Below are 20,989 nucleotides of genomic sequence, written 5' to 3' on the forward strand. Positions count from 1 at the left end.
ACCCCCCCCCCCCAAAAAAAAAAAAAGAAATTCAATAACTAAAAACACCCACTTGAAAAATCCTAAAACAACAAGCAGAGCCTTTTGAAAGTTTAATCAAAATTGATATATTAACTATAACTATATGCCTGAATAGTTCCATCTCTGTTGAACATAAGGATTGAATAATATCTTTATAATTTTGATAGCTTTCTTTTAGAAGCTTGGTTTTCTCAATATTGAGACAGTGATGTACATAATTTCCATATTTTGGTAAATGAATAAAAGCATTTTTCATTGACAAAAAAAAGCGCCTTTTAAAAGCGGAAAATTAGTTTAACCCCTAAAAGTTTGTAAATTACAGACAAACATCTTATATGAAAAATTACAAAAAAGCCTATTAAATTAAAAAAGATGTGAATAACCCCATGAAAAATATTAACTTGCAAACAGATCATAATTTTTGAATAATGCAAATGATCCCTAAAAAATTCAAAAGCTACAACCAATCCTATGAAAAATACAAAAAATCTGAAAAGTACAAATAATATCCTTTAAAAATTGAAACATACAACCTCTTGAAAATTAGAAAACTACAAGAAAATCTATGTAAAAAATATGAATTTATAAGCAACAACTACCCATAATTAAAATTTTATTCAAATAAGTTTAGCGAAAATAAGTTGTGATAGAAAATTGCAAACATCACCCTACAAGATTTGAAAACTACAAATAACTAGCTTAGAAATTAAAAAATACAAATAATTGCCTTGAATTATCTAAAATTTATAAAAAAAACACTAAAAATGACAACCAACCCCTAAAAATTCAAAAAATATGAACACCCCTCCCCCCTGGCACAAAAAAATCATCAATATTGAAAAGCACCCACTTGAAAAATCCTAAAAGAACAGGCTCTTTTAAAACCTGAAAGTTGCTGAAGACTCGTAAAAAATATGTAAATTACAAACAAATCTCTTACATGAAAAATTGCAAACAACCCTATTAAATTGAAAAACTACTATCAATCTCGTGAAAAATCTGAAAATCTAAAAGTTACAAATAATTCCCCTTAAAAATTGAAGTAGACAACCTCTTAAAATTAGAAAACTACATGCAAAACCCTAAAAAATATGAATTTATAAACAACTTTAATTGAGGATTTTCTACGAAAAGTTAGTGGGGTTAAGTGACAATTTTAAACTTATTTAGGGTTTTCTGTTAAAACTTACTAGGGATATTTAATTATTTGACTATACATGAACTACAACAAATCCTTTCTCCCAAGTGTTTGGGGTCGGCTACATGAATTTTGTTATTTTATTTCGTTCTATTATTGATCATCTTCTCCGTTAAATTAATCATTATTATATCTTTTTTAAGTTCTTTCAACTAATTTCTTTTGGGTTTGCCTCTAAAAATCTCTTTTTCCCCATTGACTACATTATTATCATATTTTCTAACTGGGGCACTTAGATGTCTCCGTTGTATACGACCTCACCATATCGGTCTGCTCTCATTTTATCCTCAATTGGAGCAACATCTAAGTTACTACGAGAGGACTCATTTATTATCCTATCTTTTAGCGTATATCCATGTAGGCTGTCTAAAAATCACAATAGATAGTTGATCCCCATGATGAGAGTTACAATCCGACGATTTTCATATCTCAATGATGAAAGGTACAATCAGATGACTTTCATGTTAACAAATAAAAACTGTAAATGGAGGATTTTTCACATAGATCGAGAAGAGTTACAATTCAATGATACTTCCGACAAGTGATGGAAACTCTATTCAGTGATTTTTACAATCAACGGTGAGTGTTACAATCTGACGACTTTCACACCCCACAACAGCTAAAGTAAAGATTATTGAACAATAGTCCTTGTAACGCTCTACAGAAAAGGTTACAAGTCAACTAGACCCTTTTAAACGCGGAATTCATCGTCGCGTTTCAGTTCTTGAAACGCAGGCGACCCCCGCGTTTCCAAGCTTCAACAAGCAAAATGCAGGCGACCCCCGTGTTTTCAAGCTTCAACAAGCAAAGCACAAGCGACCCTCATGTTTTCGATATTCGGTCAACACCTAACTCCGCGTCTCAATCCTAAGACGCGGAGTTAGGGTCCTAAATGTCAAATTGGACGATTGACTCATTCAAACATGAGACGAACAGTTTCAGAACAGTTTTTTCCACGATCTGAGAAAATCACACCCACTTAGGAGCGGATTAAGGGGGCAGTTACAACACTTTATCCTCTTATAAAACCTCAACAAACTTAACAAGAATTTTTTTTTTTTTTTGGACAGAGGATCGGGCTTTTTCACCAAAAGATCGGAAATTTTTTTGATATCAACGGCACTAAGGCAGTTCAGCTCAGTGGGGGAGATCATCTGGTGATCAGCTAAGGACGAATCTTGGAGGAGATTGGCATCTTTGACTTCAGCAACAAACAAATCCACTTGGCTATTAACCGAATTTTCGGTTCAAACAACCCTGTTCACAGAGTTTCAACTCACTCTGAGTTCTTAAACTTGTTAAGAGCTCTCCATCAAACTTGCCACACAAGTTAATTGTTCCCGCGAGATAAGACGGTCGGATCGTCAACGGAGAGCAAATTCGACGTAATCATTCGAATGAGACACTCCATCGCTACTATGAAGAACCCAGAATTAAACAAAGGGGAGAATCTAGATCATTTTCCTCTTTTTTGTAATCGGAATTAAAATTATAATTAAGATCGAGAGAATACAAGTCAATTTTTTTTCTTTCTTTTTACTGTAAATTTTCCACCAAACAATCCCTAAGACCATTATAACATTCTCATTTTAGCTACGCTCATTATTTGCACATGTTTCTTAATTGCACAACATTTCGATCCATAAAGTAATGTTGGTCTCGTATCTAAGCATTGTTGATCTTATAATTGTTCTAGAAAATTTCCCCCTTAGTCTCATAGCTATTCTACGATCACATAAGAGTCCCAAAGAACTATTTCATTTTAACAATGCTGATTTGATTCAATGGACAACATTATCCTCAATTGCACCATCATGACAAATGATTGATCCCAAATAAAGAATACTTTTAGGTTTTTTTTGGCTATCAATATGTACTATAGACTTGTTTATCTTTTTAGTTTTACTAATTATACATGCCATGTATTTTATATTTATTCTACTATTTTACTGACCTTTAGTTTTGAGAAATTGTCTCTACGTTAGGTATTATATCTTCTCTAGTCTCGTCAACTAATACTATATTATCAACAAATAACATACACCATTCGACTTCATCTTGAATATCCCTAGTAACTTGGTCTATAACTAATGCAAAAAAAGATAAGGGCTTAATGCCGACCCCTTAATATAGATCAATAGTAATAGGAAATAATCTATTCTCTCCTTTATTTGTTTTTGTCCTAGTTGTTACTCATATATAGCTTTAATCACATCAATATATACTAGATTTATGTTTCTTTTATAAAACCCGACACATTATTTCTCTAAGCAATCTATCATAAGTATTTTCTAGATTAATAAAAACTATATATAGATCCTTTTTCTTCTACATATCTCTCAATTAACCATTTCAATGTATGAATAAGTTTCATAGTTGACCTCCCGGTCATATAATCAAATTGATTTTTAGCTAAACTTATCTCTTTCTTACTTTTTACTCAATTACCCTCGCCCAAAGTTTTATAGTATGACTCATGAATTTAATACCACAATAGTTTCAACAATTTTGTGTATCTCTTTTATTCTTGCATATCAGTATTAAAGCACTAATCCTTCACTCCTTGGGCATTTTCTTTATCTCCATAATCTTATTAAATAATTTAGTCAACTATCCTAAACTTATATCCTAGACATTTCCAAACTTATAATGGGAGTCGTTGGGAATGTTGACTGGTCCTATGGCTTTTCTACTTTTCATTTTCTTTAGAGCATATATAACCTCATCATTCCTAGTTTTTCAATAATATCTATGTTTTCTACAATGCATCGTACAGTCAACTTCTCTATGTTGCTCACCTGTTTGGTTATCATCAAACAAACAATGAAAGTAACTCCTCCATCTCTCTTGTATCTCCTCATCGGTTACTAGAACTCTTTGATCTTCACTCTTGTTACATTTAATATTACCTATGTCCTTACTATTCCTTTTTCTTAATTATAGAAATTCTCATAGGCTTTATAGTCTTACTTTTTTTTTTTTTTGATGACAAGGAAAACTTGGTCACCCCAGCTCAGTTTAACTCCTTCCTTTCTTTCTTTCTTGCTAGTTTATATATCTCGAAGTTTTCCACACTCCAACACCCCAATGTTTATTAATGTCTCCTTCATTTTAACCGCTTTTGAACTTCTTCATTCCACCACTAACCCTGTTTACCATTTGATCTACAATCTTTAGGTTCTCATACTCTAGTTTTAGTCACATTCTTAATACAAGAAAACATACTATTTCATGTAATATTAGTCTCATTATTTATATTCCATACATGCTCCTTTTAGGTTCCAATATTTAGTTCTTAGTTTTTTGTTCCTATTAGTCTTTCTACTCCACTTCTTAATAGAAATGTCTAATAACATCAACCTATATTGTGAGGTTAAACTCTATCCATATATAATTTTATAATCTTTGCATATTAACCTATTGATGCAGGATATATCAGATCGATAAATTTTAAGGATTTTATATTTTTTTAGACGAGATATTTTGTTAGGATGAAGTTATAATTTAGTTATTGGAGTTGTTATTTTGTTAGGATCTATACTTGTTATTGTATAGTAGTTGGGATTTTATTTATTTTTTGGATTTTCTTTTAGTCCTATACATAAGGTTGTATTTTTTTCATTAGAGAAGATGAAAAATTGATGAATAAAATTTGAGTTTTGAGATGATTTTGCAGTGATTTCGTTGGTGTAAAACTATTTTTTTATTATTAGCAACAATGTGTGACATTTATGAAACATGTCGCTTTTAGGGAACACCTTAGCTAACAACTCTTGCTTAATTATCATTGTATCGAAGTGGCATCGATGTAACGTGCAGCTGTGGGGATGCTCTAACTAATATTTTATAGGATTCATGTCATGTGGATTCGACTACGTTTTACGCTGGCTGCCAACTACCTAACACAACGCTCCATTATCCTGGCTTGGGACATGCAGTACTGGCAATAAATAGAGCACAACACTGACAATAAAAATAGAGCACATGAACTAATAATGTTAATTTTGGAGGTTTTCTGCTAAAAATTATCGGAGGTTCAATGAGAGTTTCAAAGATATTGAGGGTTTAGTGTGAAACACCAAAACTTATTAGTGTTTGGTAAAATTTACTCATATCTCAATTTTTATAGAGATGTTAGATTGATGGTGATGCGAGTCTTCTATCTACTAAAGAATTAATTAATTATTGTTATGTTAATAACAAACCTTGACTGTTAGATTAAGATGAGACAAAAATCATAAATGGATATGAGAATCAAGTGAAAACCACCATAAATAAAGAAAACTAGGATTTTTTTTTTGTCAATGAAAAAACTTTTATTCATTTCCCAAATGTGTATATTTATATACATCAAGATTCTCAGATTTTGAGAAAACAATCAGAAGACAGACTGGTCTTCATATGACTATACAGAATTATACTAAACTATCCAATCAAGTACATTTCCTGTAACATTCGGGGAATTTAGGCATATTGTTAGAATGTCTACTTTGATCTTCTTGACCAGAATCTCCACAAACTTGTGCTTCAGCTGGAAAATCCTCATGTTCCGTTCATACCATAGATGATATATTGTAGCTGACAACGCTGATCTCTTGATTTTTTTTGTTTTAAGCCTTTCCCTCTTAACTTTGTACACTACCAATCCAAGAGAGAATTCCAAGAACATGATCTCCATTTGAAATGAAGCTAATCGATGATGTGATTCCACACTTACCTTGAGAAGGAGCATTCAAAGAATAGGTGGTCTCGGCTCTCTAAGCATACACCAGTGCACAGCTTACATTGATTTGCACTAACAATTCCTTTTTTTAATAATCTGTCTTGAGTTTGTAATCTGTTGTTAACAGCTAACCAGCGGATAAATAAGTGCTTTGGATAGCATAAATCCCCCCAGACCATGTTATACCATGGAACTGCATATGATGTATGGGAGAGAGCTTGATATAACCCAACAATTTTGATTTTTGAGCTGTTGGAACAGGAGCTAATCATTTGTTTTAGATTTTCAACACCACCACTGAATTCCACAGCTTTATCTCTAGCTTTCAAAATTTGTTTCCACATCCATGAGTCTTCCTTTTTTGCTTGAACTTGCCAGACATTACTATTTTTTAGATATGTATCATGCACCCATTTTATTCATAAGCATTCTTTGCTGATATGTAAATGCCAAAGAAGCTTCAATGCAGATGCTATATTTCAGATGCAGGTAGAAAAGATCCCCAGTCCTCCTTTTTTCCTATCCAAGCATACTTAATAGACTGGTCATATATCCCCCACAGAAAATTCCTACACAATTCATCTGTTTTTTGGAGCACTCTTGCAGGCAAGATATAATTTAAAGTCTAGAAAACCAGAACTCCTAAGATAGTGCTCTTGATGATCTGTAACCTTCCTGCATATGATAATTTCTTGTAATTCATACAAGACTGAAATTGATCAGTTAATTTTCTAAATAGAGGTGCACAGTCTGAGTATGAAAGCCTTTTGCATATGAGTGGAACACCAAGGTATCTAATAGGCATAGTCCCCTCTAAAAAACCCAAACAGTTAGAAATAGAGGCTTTAACTGAATCTTCAACCCCTCCATAAAAGATTGAGCACTTATTTGAATTTGCTTTAAGGCATGAAACTGCACAAAACTCTTTGAAACATTGATAAAGCTTGTTCACTGAATATAGATCACCTTTAGAGAAAAGGAGAAGATCATCAGCAAATGTTAGGTGAGTTATTTTGAATTTTCTACATTTTGGATGAAATTTGAAATTCCTGTCCTCTAACAAATCCAATCTTCTTGAGAGATATTACATTCCAAGGATAAATAGGTAGGGAGAGAGGGGGTCTCCTTGCCTAAGATGTGTTTTACCTTTGAAATAACCATGCAAGGATCCATTTAAGGCTATAGAATACTTAGGGGAAGTAATACAAGCCATTATCCATCCTATGTATGCATCAGGAAATCCCAGGCCAGTAAGCATCTCCTTGAGGAATTCCCGGTTAATGATATCAAAAGCCTTTTTGATATCAATATTAAGCATGATCCTTGGAGATATGTGCTTCCTGTTGTAGTTTTTTGCAAGCTCATGAGCTAGTAGTATGTTACTTGATATTTGTCTCCTCTTTACAAAAGTATTTTGAGCTTCATTAACTAGAAATCCCATCACTGATTTGATCCTGTTTGTCAAAATTTTTTAGATGAATTTATATAGGCAGTTACAAGAAGCTATAGGCCTGAAATCAGATGGATTTTTGGGACATATTGCACTTTAGGGATCAAGGTGATAGTTGTGGAGTTAATCTCTCCTAAAAGTTTGCCAGTTTTGAAAAAATCCTCAATTGCCAGTGAGATTTCATCCCCAACAACACCCCAAGCTGATTTATAAAAAGACATACTATACCCATCTGGCCCTGGGGCTTTATTTTCAGACATAGAAAATACAGCTTCTTTGATCTCCTCTCTGGTTACTAGTTTTGATAGGGTATCTGCTTGTGTAACACTCAAACAGGGGCCATTGCTAATAATATTCCTGTCTGCATTATCCGTAACTGTGCTTGATCCTATAAGACTCTTGTAGAAAGATATAAGTTCAGAAGTAATCTTCTCTTCATCAGTTAACTTTTCCCCTGCACTGTTGTAAAGTAACAGAATCCTATTCAGATGTCTTTTTTATTTAATTACAGAATGGAAGTAGCTAGTACATCTGTCACCCTGTACACTCCACAAAATCCTAGCCTTTTGTTGGTAAAAGGATAGCTCACAGTCCAGCAATTTGTTGTATGAGGTGATGCAATTTTTCTCCTGTTCAATAAGAGTGGTTCAGAGGGTCAGAATGCAGATTTCTTTGTGCATCATCAAGTGCCAGTTTTGCTTTGAGGACTTGTTCACTGATGTTACTAAAGTGTCTTTTATTTAAAACCTTCAGCTCATTCTTCAGCAGCTTCATTTTAGAGTAAACTAAAAACATAGCATATCCCTTTATTCTTGTTTGCCAGATTCTAGAAACAGTAGGCAGAAAATTTGTGTGCTTGGTCCACATCTTAAAGAATTTAAAAGGTTTTTTTTTTCCTTTAACACAATCATCATATATTGATAATAATCCAGGGGAATGATCTGAGAAATTTTGCATTAGGTATTCCACATGATTGGAATTGTATTTATGCATCCAAGCATCATTAATGAGAGCTCTATCCAGTCTACTCTAAATTCTAGAGTTAGAATCTTGCTTATTGTTCCATGTGTAGAAGCAACCATCAGTTTTGAGATGAGAGAGGTGACAAAGTTCAATAAATTCCCTGAACTCTCTGGTATCAACCTCTGAAAGAATGGTCCCCCCTAATTTTTCTTGATTTCCAATTATTGCATTGAAATCCCTACATAATAACCATGGTGTGTTACCAACTGTCTGACAAATATGAGTAAGGCTCAACCATAATTCTCTTTTTTTTCTGCTTGATTTTGACCATATATGGAGGAAATAATACAGTCAATTATTCCATCCATAGACTTAATTTTGCAAGTAATATGTTGGTCTGATTAGCTTTCAAGAAGTACTTCTAGAATATTTGGATCCAATAGTGACATTATTCTGTCTTTGGTAGTACTGTTGGCATTAGAAATCCACTTCCAGTTGCCAGAAAGCCTCTTAGCAATAATAGAGACCTTATCAGCCTTGATCTTGGTTTCAAGTAGAGTTAGGAAAGATAAATGATATTGTTGTAGATGGTGCTTAACCAAGTGTTGTTTAGATGATTTATTTAATCCTCTAACATTCCAAAATGACCAATTCATATATTTATCACACCCCCCTATCAATAGCAGAGGGATCATTCTCCAGATTACTGAGTTGAGCAAAGGAATTTCCAGATTTCCTAGCTCTACTATTTTGAACTTGTTTCTCATGTAAAAGTTCTTTGCCCTTGCAATTAGCATTATCTCCAGCTTTATACTGATTTTGGCTAATATACACAAAGTTGTTATCAGATTCTCCAAATTTATTGCACATAATCCTAGATTCCTGAGGTGTAGCTTCAGGTATGTGCATAGCATAAACAGGCCTTTGCTGCTCCTAAACATGCACAACATGCACTGAGCTATTTCCAGTATCAACAGCACCCTTATACATATTCAGATCATCCACAGGCCTCTGTTGCTCCTGAACATGCACAACATGCACAGAGCTATTTCCAGTGTCAACAGCACCCATGTACATATTCAAATCATCCTGAGATACATTTTGAGCTTGTACAGCATGCATACTGATTCCAGAAGTATCAACAGACCTTTTGCTAGCACCCTGAAATACCAGAGTGTCAATTCCAGCCATATGTGCAGGCCCTTCCTGAATATGCTCAGAGTTATTCTCAATATCTCTATCCTTATTGCACATATTTAAAGCCACTTGAGGAGGTGCAAGAGCATCAGCTGCAGGCTTGATGCCTTGCTTTGGCACCCACCTTAGTGACTTAGGAATTTTTTTTACACAAGGTAGTATCATGGCCCACTGTCTTACAGTTTATACACCACTTAGGTTTGAATTCATAAATCACCCTTTGCTTAACCTTCATACCATTGGGGCCTTGTATAACAATGTGATCAGGTAGGGGGGAAGGCATATGAACTTCAACAAGAACCCTTGCATAGGCCAATCTTTGTCTATTAGCCGTTAGCTTATCAGTTGCAACAGGTCCGCCAACTAAGCTAGTTATTTTACTTAGGCCTCTAAAATTCCATAAATTGAGCCTTAGTCCTGGAAACTGAATCCATAGAGGGTAGATATAATCATTTATTTTATCAATTCCTTCTTCATTTGACCATGTCTTATATAGAAGAGGTCTTGAACCAAAAAAACCACGGTCCATTCACAAGAATATCATCCATCTCCATCTGATTTTTAAATTTGAATAGGAAAACCCCTGGTTTAAGAATGCAAATCTCAGGGATGACCTAACGAGCCCAAACTTTGTGCACAAAATTCTTCATGTCTTTAAATTTGACATTTAACCCCAATACTTGTCCAATTAAAGAAAACTACCACATTTGCATTGCCTTCATTCCACTCTTCCTCATCAAAGATTACAACATCTTTAGAATTAGGAGACACAAAATTCAGATTCATCTCAGATCCTGACTTCCTGTTGTCTGAGAAAAGACTGGCCCAACTTTTCGTCTTAGCAGGACCTTGATCTTTAGAAGATAAATCAGGGATTTTTGAATTCTCATTAATGGAAACTTTAGCAAGATTTAAATTCATAACACTATCATCAGTCACTTCCAATGGAACAGAATCATTTTCAAGATCCCGTGCAGAATTCAGTATGTTTTCATTAAGAGAAACCTTTGCAGATTTAGAAATCTTAACACTATCATTAATTTCCATAGGAATAGAATCAAGAACTAAATGATTAGGTTCAAGATTCCATGCAGAATTCATTGATCTATCAAGATTACTAGCAGGAGTCAATTTCTGGTGTTGATACGAAGGAGAAGCAGCAGATTCTACCTCTTCAGCCTAAGAATTTTTCAAAGAATTACTTGCAATAGATTGAGGACAAGAAGACATACCAAGCTTTCGATGAGATTGAGGACCAGCAATCTGAGAAGAGAAAAGAACAGAACCTGGATTAGAATTCAATAGATCCGCCATTAAAACCTTCTTCTTCTCTCCCTTTGGACCAGTTGATCCCATTAGATCTGAAGTGGATTCTTCATCATCAACTTCAAAACTAGCTTTAGTAGGATCCTCTGATGAAGACAAACATGAATTTGCCACTCTTAATCCAATTTCTAGGATTTTCTTCTCATTTTTCCTCTTCTTTTTTGCCAAATTAAAACCTCAGCGGGGGCGCAAGTTAGCAGGGAAAATCGCTTGCTAACGTGCACCTAGGAGATCCGCTACTTAATAAACAGAAGAATAAGAAGAAGGAAAAAAAAACTAGGATTTGCTACTTTGTGAGTGAATTTTTTTTGAAGAATAAACTAAACTACATAAAAGGGAAGGGATGGAAAAAGAAGTAGTTTCAAACCCTCGTTTAAAAAAATGGCACATGTTTAATTTTGAATTTGATTTGAAATAAAAACTATCAATGCTTATTTAGTGAGCTAGATTTTTCTGTTTTAACTTTATAATATTATAAGAACAAAGCGATGTCATAAAGGAGGTGCTGGCGCTTAAGCCATATAATTTTGGATTTCAAATATTGAACTAAAAGTCATTCATACCCTTATTTTGTATTTCCCTTATAAGAAGGGAAAAAACATTTAACTTAAGTTATGTAAGTTAAAATTAAATTCGAAATGTCTCTTTTCATCGCACGTGTTATGTCCAGAACACTATTGGGAAATGTAAATGGTGTTTTCATGTTCATTTTAATATTATATAAGCAATTGAATTTAGAGGCACAAGCATACCGAAAGTTAAAGAATTAAAAATTAAATGTAAACCAAAGAAACCAGACCCGCTTGTGTGAGCACGGGCATAACACTTGTTTAAGCTGAAACTGAAACATGCTTCTATAGTTTTTTCTCAATGCAAACATATGAAAACGGTAAAATCTAACTAGAACTATTCCACAATCTTGGGATTTTTTCACGTGCTTCTAGGTTTTCAAATGCATTTATTCATTAACCAATTTGAAAAGTTAGTACAAAACTCATTCCAGACATCTCCACGAAAAGCTCAACTATACAAGATTAACAGAACATAAAAAAAACCTCCAGAACTATATAAATGAGCAATCTAAGAAAACAAAACTCCAACTGTAAGCAGCTATAAGCTTTGAATCCAATTTTGACGATTATCAGATATAGGAGATTTCAACACAACCGAGAGAACATCGACCTTCACCTGATACGCAACCCATTCAATAAGTTTACATTGTTGCATATAGAGTCTTCGCTTCCTTTCCAGCCAAACTTGATACATAGCAGCAGCAAAGGCCATTTTTTGTAACTTTTTATTGTAAGAAATTCCTCTCAAGTGTCCAACATACTGATCAATCTCGTCCATTCACGCACTCTCCTTCAAACCCAACCAACTCATCACACAATTCCATTTAGTAGTAGTGAATTCACTTCGAGAAAAATAAATGCTCATGACTTTCTTGTTGCAGACAGAAAACGCAAGAGTTTGATTGCATGACTCCCCATCTACAAAGTCTACCTTGCGTAAGTAGATGTTTGATAACCATTAACCACAAGATAATCATATGTTTAGGAATAGTTAGAGTATTCCAGACAAGCCCATGTCAGTTAACAATTTGACAACCTTGTATAAGATCAAAATAAGCGCTTGAGAGAATAATTTTACCATTCACCTCCCAACTCTTGAACTTTTGCAAACAAGCCTCAGTAGAACCCCAAAGTGAGATTTCTTTGTCTCAGGTCTTCAAAATTCTCTACCACATCCATGAATCATTCACTTTAGCTTGCACTTCCCAGATATTACATCCTTTTAAGTATACGCCATGGATCCATTTGATCCACAACATGTCTTTTGCATCAACCAATAACCAAAAAGGCTTAAAAGCAGCAGCTTGACCCCATAATACCGCAGAAAACATACCGGGGCCAACGAGTTTTTTTTCCCCCTCTACATACCATATCCCATGAGACCAAAGCTTTATTTGAATCCATGTTTCCTCCCCAAAGGGATTTCCTGCAAAGTTTGTCAACCTGTTCACAAACTCCTTTAGAAATAATGTAGTTACTTGACCAAAAAGATGAACTCCCATCCGTACACTCTTCGCCTGCTAAAGTCTACCAGCATGGGATAGTTTTCTGACTTGCCATCCCTGAATTTTTTGAGTGGTTTTTAAAAATCAGATTTGCACAATCCACCTTTGATAACCTCTTACTGATCACAAGTACCCCAAGGTATCTAACAGGAAGAGATCCCTCCATATATCCCAACATATGAGAAATTTGGACTCTTTAAGATTTGAATCAAGAAAATGGAGCATTTAACAGGATTTTCATGTAGCCCAGATACTGTACTAAAGTGAGTAAACAAGATTGAAGGCATCTCACGAAGTTCAAATCTCCCCTCCCAAATATGAGAAGCTCATCAGTTTGGTACATTTGGGGTGGAATTTGAAGTTTCTATCATGCTTCAAAAGGCCAAGACTTTTTGAAAGGTAAGGTGACAAAGGATCACACTGTTGCCGACCCCTCTTGCCATCGAAATACCCATGAAGAGATCCATTGAAAAAAATAGAATATTTAGGACTAGAGATGCAAGTCATAATCCAAGAAACCATATTAGGAGGAAAAACCAAGCCTCTGAGCATGTAATGAATGAAGCTCTAATCAAGAGAATCATATGCTTTCTTAATGTCCATATTTAGCATGCATCTAGGAGAAATCATCTTCCTATCATAATGTTTAACAAGCTCACGTGCAAGAGGTATATTATTAGAGAACACTCTTCCTTGAAGAAAAGCAGATTGAGACTCATGCACCAAATAACCCATAATACTTTGCTATCTAAAAGATGTCACTTTAGAGATTACCTTGTAAATAAGATCGCAGCATGCAATCGGCCTGAAATCTGCAACCCTACTTAGCAAATGAAGGTTCCAATGCATGCAATTCCAAAGATCCTAAAGTTGCAACCAACTCTTACAGAAACTGATCCATGACTCCACATTTATATTATTATTTTATGTTCTCTTTCACCTACAAATTAATTCCTTTTAGCTTACTATACATAGAAATAGAAATCTAACCTTCATGAGAAATACTATATATATAAATCTAACCTTCATGACAAATAAGAAATTAGATATTCAAAAGTAAACAGCTATCTAAACAAAAGGTAATCAGTAAAATTGTGATAGTCTTAATTTTATGTGTTCTTTTCTTAAGAGATTTGGCTCTCGCTTGTAAATTTCTGTTTTTTTTCCTTTTGAAATTTAGAGCCTGACATGATCCTTTTGAGATTTATTGATTTTCTTTAAGGCTTCCTGTCTCGGTCTTCTTCCTCAGGCCGAGCATTTTCACAATCACAACCAGCACTGTACATTTTGCTTGGAGAGTCGATTATCATCAATCGATAGGTGGGCAATTTTAGTTCATTTGGTAACATGGTAATTAAGTTCTTCACTCCATCCATTCTAGTTTGGACTCAATAGTTCCATCCATTCTAGGTTGGTTTTAATAGTCTCATCTTTTTTGTCTCCCACATTAACGGACTAATCGAGCTGCTTCCTCCTTAGATCTAGATTAATGGCATGCTGTCCAGAGTCTTCTTTCATAAAGCTTCCAGGTGGGAGTTGTCCATACGTCATGATGAATCTGCTATCAAACATCTAGCTCAACTCAATTCATGCATTATCGGTATGTATTAGGGAATAATCTGCATAATCTGTATTAGGTACTAATCAAACATCATCAATTCACTAATACAAAAATGTCAATGTCTTCCAACCTATATATAATTGGGGACATATTATTCCAGGACTCAATATACGGAATGTTTCAGAAGTTAATTTTTATATGGCTGACTGCAAAGTCTGTCATGTGTTAACGTAATAGGGTCTGTCAGGACTCTCAATGGTAATGGAAAGAAAATTTTCATTGACTAAAATAGGGTCTGTCAGGTTGTATTGTTTATCTAATTTTCTATATAATCTACATGTTAATCTGATGATTTTTCCTATGTGCAATATTTCCACAATTTTGTTTTCTGTAGATCACTACATATTTGCCAATAACTGAAAGACTTCATTACTGAAAGTTTGAAACATTTGTTTCTTTTATTTCTCTTACTGACTTTAATTTTCGTCAAAGCTCAGTAATTTGAATCCTTATAAATTTTAGTTTGTTTTGATTGAAACCTACCCGCTGATCTGATTTGCTATATAATCTACATGTTAATCTGATGATTTTGCCTATGTGCAATATTTCTATAATTTTGTTTTGTGTAGATCACTACGTATTTTCCTATAACTGAAAGATTTTATTACTGAAAGTTTGAAAAATTTTGTTTCTTTTATTTCTCTTACTGACTTTTCAATTTTTGTTAAAGCTCAATACTGTGAATCCTTATAAATTTTAGTTTGTCATGATTGAAGCCTACACTTGGCCGGAATATGTCCACTTGTACTTATTGTATCACTATAAAACATATGTTCTATCAATTTATAATATAGATTTAAACCTGTTATACAGTTTAGTTTGTTATATGATTGATACCTAACCTATTATTGTATCACTATATAACATATGTTTTATCAATTTATAATATAAATTTAAACCTGAAGTATGCTTGGCTCTGTGCATGTCCTCTTTGTACAATTGCTTATACACATGGTGCACTAGAGCATGCTCAGTTCTGTGCATGTTCTCTCTCTGCATGCTTGCTTGCTTGCATACATGGCCTGGGCATGCAAATTTTGTGAACCTTTGGATCCAATAAAAGTATAAAAGGAACAGTTTCTTAAATAAAAAGCTCTACTCTCTTTTTAGTAAAAATTTTAAATTTATCTGTTTCCTAGGATTTTTTTAACTTGAAATTTCAATTTTCAAATTTGAAGATATTAGCTCATACATCATATTGTAATATCTTAAATTCTATATTTGATTGTGAAAATTCTCTCTGCTAAAATTATCTTTTAAATTTAGGATTTTTTTCAATATTAGCCCCTTATATCTTTCGTATTTTGAAATTAGTCCCTCAAATGAGTGAAATTACTACTAGGTCCTACGGTTCATAAGTTATTATGATAATTAGTCTATGTACTTTTAGGTTCTCCAGTTCTTAAAGTTATTATGATAGTTAACCTCTCCAATCATTGAAATTGCTATCGGGGCTATTAGTTCTCATACTTCTCATACGTTTTTCAAATTAATCTTTCTAATTGCTGCTTCTACTCTTACTCTTGCTTCGAGAGACTACTTCTACTCTTGCTTGGAGAGACTGCTTTAAAAATAACTTAAGAATGGGAAGAACTAATATCAATTTCAATGATTTGAGGGACTAATTTCATGATAACTTAAGAATTAGAGGACATGATAGTAATTTCAATAATTTGAGGGATTAATTGCAACATATGAAAGATTTTAAATGACTAATATTGAAAAAAAAATCCTTAATTTTATCATGTTCTTGTATGGTCAACTTTTATACCTAGTTTCTAAACCTACCTAGTTTCTTAACTTATTTTAGATTGAAGTTGGTTTTAATATGAATGATAGGTTTACTCTATAGCATTAAATGAATGGGTACTATTGTTCTAAGCAATTTAATATATATGATAAGTTTACTCTATAGCATTAAATACTAGGGTGGTATAGTGTTAAATACGTGGATATTATACCGGCTTGTTAATCTTTCTCGTTGAGGCAAATTGAACAAATCAACAATTAGGCCAATATGTCTGCCATGTTCTATTTTTGAAAGGGTTTTTTTTTACCTTAAGACTCAAAGTTTTACCCCTGTTTATTTTTAAACCCACTTCTATCTTTATCTATACACCCAAAATATTTTTTTGCTTTTTATCTTTAAATTGAAAACAACGAATACACCATATTTCTATACAATATTTATTAAAGAAAAAGTTAAGATCCCCAAAATACCCTTGTATTCTTCTTCCTCCCCCTCTCTTAACTAATGTCTTCTTAATTATTGATTTTAATGATATCATCCTTCTCCGTCCCTAGTCACCAACCCTCCATCACCACCACTACCACCAACTTCTCTTCTTAACCTCTCCTCTCCCTCCATCTTCTCTACCCCTCCTCTCTCCCTTCCCAATGCATGTAAGTGTAGCAACCTTGTATAAAGTATAGCAACAAAATTTATAAGTTGATGATAAAGAGGTGGAAGAGGTTGGGTGTTGGGAGAGGGACTAGATGGTAGCGGAGATAGAGGAGTAGAGGAGCGGGTGGAGGAAGATCTAAACAAAGAGTTGGAGACAATAGAGAGTGAGAAGAGGATGTGTTATGAGTGAAAATAGGAGGAAGAAGACAATGTTATCTTGGGAGATTTAATTTTTGTTTTGTAAATATTGTATAGAATAGAGTGTATTTTATGTTGTGGACTTGAAGATAAAAAGGACAAGTATTTTGCATGTACAGGTAAATATAGAAGTAAGTGAGTTTAAAAATAAAAAGGTGGGCATGAGCGTTTAATACTTTGGGTTTAAGGCAAAAGCCTTTTTTTTTAAACTTGGTGACGTGATCTGAGGGGAAGGAACTTGAGCTCTAACAAGAGAAGAAAGGGAGGGATGGGGTATGACAAAGAGCAAGAGAGAAGAAAATAGTGAGAAAAAGGGCTATCATGATAACTTTTTTCTTTTTAAGTAATAATAATGGTTAATTACATAAAATCCTCATGAACTTTTGGTGAATTGTAGTAAAGTCCTATTAACTTTTTTTATTACACTAAACCCCCGTGAACTTTTGGGGAGTTGCACATTGACCTAATGAGTTTTTTTATTTCACTAAATTTCACATGAAAAATTCTTATTTAATCTCCCAATTACACCATTGCTTCTAACTTCTCAATTCTCATGTAGCAAGCATGTGCCAAAGAAAAGATGAAAATAATTTCTTAGTCCTAAAAAAATATCTATTTTTCCTTTTTAATAAAAAATAATTGTTTTGGGACTAAGAAGGAATTTTTTGTTTCTTTTTTCCTCTTGTGCTTACCACATCAGAGTTGATGGTGCTAATATGAGGGTTAAAAGATAAATTTTCAAGTAAAATTTAGTGAAATGAAATAGTTCATGTGAGTAATATGCAACTCTCCAAAAGATCCTGGGGTTTTTAGTGTAAAATAAAAAAGTTGATGGGGGCTTGCTTTAACTCCCCAAAAGTTCATGGGGGTGTTTTCTATAATTAACCCTAATAAAAGTCTTAAAAACAGAACTGAAAAGAGCATTTCAGTGTGATTTTTTTTGCACTAATGAGTGAAGATAAAATAATTGTTTTGAGTAGTAATTGAGGGGTAAAGGAAATAACAATATCTAGAGTATAATATTTGAATTACGCAAGATCTGAAAGTAAATATGTGAAATACCCTAGATGTGGAGTGAATTATGTGAATCACCCAAGAGAAATACCCTAGATCTGGAAGTGAGATATGTGAATCACCCAAGACTTTTCACTTCATTACATGGTTCATACATCTTCCATGCATAAACTGTTTAGTGGTAAAAAATTTACGGCTGTCTCTCGCTAATCAATATGCAAACCTACCCAATGCATCCATCACGAAGAAAGACCGGACAATGCATTCTCTTAGCGTTCAATATGCAAAGCTAGCTAATACATCCAACATAAAGAAAGACAGGACAATGCATTCTTATTGTTAGATCTACTACATCATCTTTTTTAACCCTAGAGTAAGTTTAGTGAAACAAGGATTTTAGATGTATGGAATCGTGTGAACATTATATGGAAATGATCAACATCAAAAAATTATTTCCAACTACATGTTAGCAGTATGAAAAAAGAAAGGAAAAACAAAGAAATGCCTGCATTAGAGAAGCCAATGACCTTGTTTTAGTTTTTGATATATCGGTTTAATTTGGTTAATGAAATATTAGCTATACCTTAAGGGTAGGTGATTTTGTAGAATACTGCCAGCCTTCATCAAACGTTTTAAAATGCCATAAAGATAGTTCTAAGAGTCTGATGGATATTAGTAGGAACGATTTCAGACAGGCTTTGTGAAATTTTCTCACTGAAACTTTGTCCTGTTGATGCTGCATCCTTTCAAATATTTTAACTATTTCTTTGGTAGAGCCTCACTACTGAACCTGATTGACATGGCATTATCTGAGTTCCTTTATCGTCATCATCATCTTCTTCTTGAGGTTAGACCCTTTTTTGTCGTCCTGTATCAAAGTCAACAAGCTCTCCTAGTGTCTAAGAATGTGGTAATGCTCTGTTGTTTTCCTAAAATGATTGCTACTTCGACTCACTGATCATGGGTCTGTCAACAAGAATTTCTACACTAAAATTATGCTTCTTTCAGTCTGAAGGGGGCTATAATGGATATATAGCTTGATATGAGATGCAGCAATATAATCTGACCAGACCTTCAGTATGATGGTTCTTTTGCTTCTCGGAAGTCTTTGTTGTTATATGTGTAAGGTGGGCACACACGAAAGCAAACAATCGTCTCCTTTTTCCTGGGAGAAAACTTATGGGCGGAGGGAGATCTATCTGGTCATAAATTCAACTACAGATTTGACCATAAACATTGATGGATTTCTGCAATCTCTTTTCGTCAACCCATGTATGGCCATGGGTACTAAAAGGTCCATAGTGGAATGTGGAACTTCACTGTCTTTCTCACGCTTGTAGAGTGTTTCTTATTCTTTATTTATCCCCCCCCCCTCTCGCCCCCTATGCAGAAATCACTTCCATCTATTCTGGTGCGTGTTTATATATAATATTTGTACAAGGTGGCTAAAGATTTTATTTACATGGGCTTCACTCTATTTGACAATTCTGTACACACACACCACTCTGTTTTACGTATATTTGTACATATCATTTCAGTCATCAAACATTTCTAGGTAGCTGTGCGCATGCGCACATCATCTCTTACAGAAACACTTCCATTCACCTGAATATCTGGCTCATGTGCTCATATATGTTCAATGATATAGAAACACTTCATTCGTCTGAGTATCTTTCTTTGTGTGTTCATAGTGCAATTCAATTATGCATCTGCATGCACATGATTAAAATCTATGAGATGGTTCTTGAAAGACACCGGAAGAGTTTAGTTATCTTCGTTTCCCTTTCTAGGCAAACAAATTGGAAAATATGATGATATTCTTTATCAGTGCTCTAATCACCATTAAATATTTGCATTAACTGCTGCTAATAGTTCCTACACTAGGAATTGTCTATTTGTCTTACAGCCACATGTTATCTATCTGCGATGCTACATAAGGTTCTACGGACGTCTTTCTTGTTGTGACAGAGCTAGAAATATCTAGCACCTTATCTTAGTCAAGGCTATATTGACACTTTCAAAGTGCTGGAGCAAAACTATCATCAGAAGTGTGTTGATTTCCTGCTTAATTTATAGATTTGGAATCATTGTGGTGGGTGGCATAGGCTCACTTCGCAATGATAGATTTACTTCGTCATTGTACATATTCCAAATTTTATTATTTTTGCTGGAATTTGTGTTGTCCATTAAGTGCCTTGTGTGCGTGGTAACAATTTGAATGATCGAAGCTTATCATTCATTACACATCAAGTCTATAGAAGCGTGTTAAGTAATTCTAAGTTCAGCAGTACGAGATGTCAGTTTTTAAGCTTTAGAGATTTGTAAATGCACACGCTAAAAGTGAAGCCTGTAATATCTTCCTTGTTCCATAAAAGTTAAAAGAAAAAAAGTAATTTAAATTGCAATCCCATGTAGATATTGTCTATCGCTATAAGTTCGTTAAGATGCTTAAGTACCTTTCTAACTTTCTCCTCTCTGAGTGAACTACCTACTTTTGCTAGTCCAATGTTTATTCTTTACGATCTCTAAAACAATTTTTTTTTTCATCAGCAGTCGGTTGCGAACAAAATTTGATTGCAGAGAAAAGAAAATTACCAGCTTGTAGTTTATACAACTGAGTAGCGAGTGTCATAATTAATTGTGATGCAGGTGTGCTCCACGTGGAGATGTGTTTCAGAATCAGAGCTACTATGGGAAGAAATAACTCGGCGTGTGTGGTCGCGCTGCCGCTGTCTCCTGGCATCATGGCAAGATGAGTTTCGCAGGCTTCATCGAACAGGCCTCAACTTCCGTAGCC

At 34.1% G+C, this 20,989-nt stretch overlaps 1 protein-coding gene across 1 annotated transcript in view; it reads left to right on the top strand.

Annotated features, from left to right (window-relative positions):
* The window catches only part of LOC109846371 (transcriptional regulator STERILE APETALA), a gene marked incomplete at its 5' end in the record, with an annotated part of 38,564 nt that overhangs the window by 16,158 nt on the left and 1,417 nt on the right, over positions 1 to 20,989 (top strand). Inside the window, 1 exon segment of the mRNA XM_020415596.1 lies at positions 20,842 to 20,989. This exon segment is cut by the window's right edge and continues 25 nt beyond it. Coding sequence (XP_020271185.1) covers positions 20,842 to 20,989 — 148 coding nt within the window.

Source organism: Asparagus officinalis, chromosome 6, assembly GCF_001876935.1.
Source record: "Asparagus officinalis chromosome 6, Aspof.V1, whole genome shotgun sequence".
In the NCBI taxonomy this organism is placed as follows: domain Eukaryota; kingdom Viridiplantae; phylum Streptophyta; class Magnoliopsida; order Asparagales; family Asparagaceae; genus Asparagus; species Asparagus officinalis.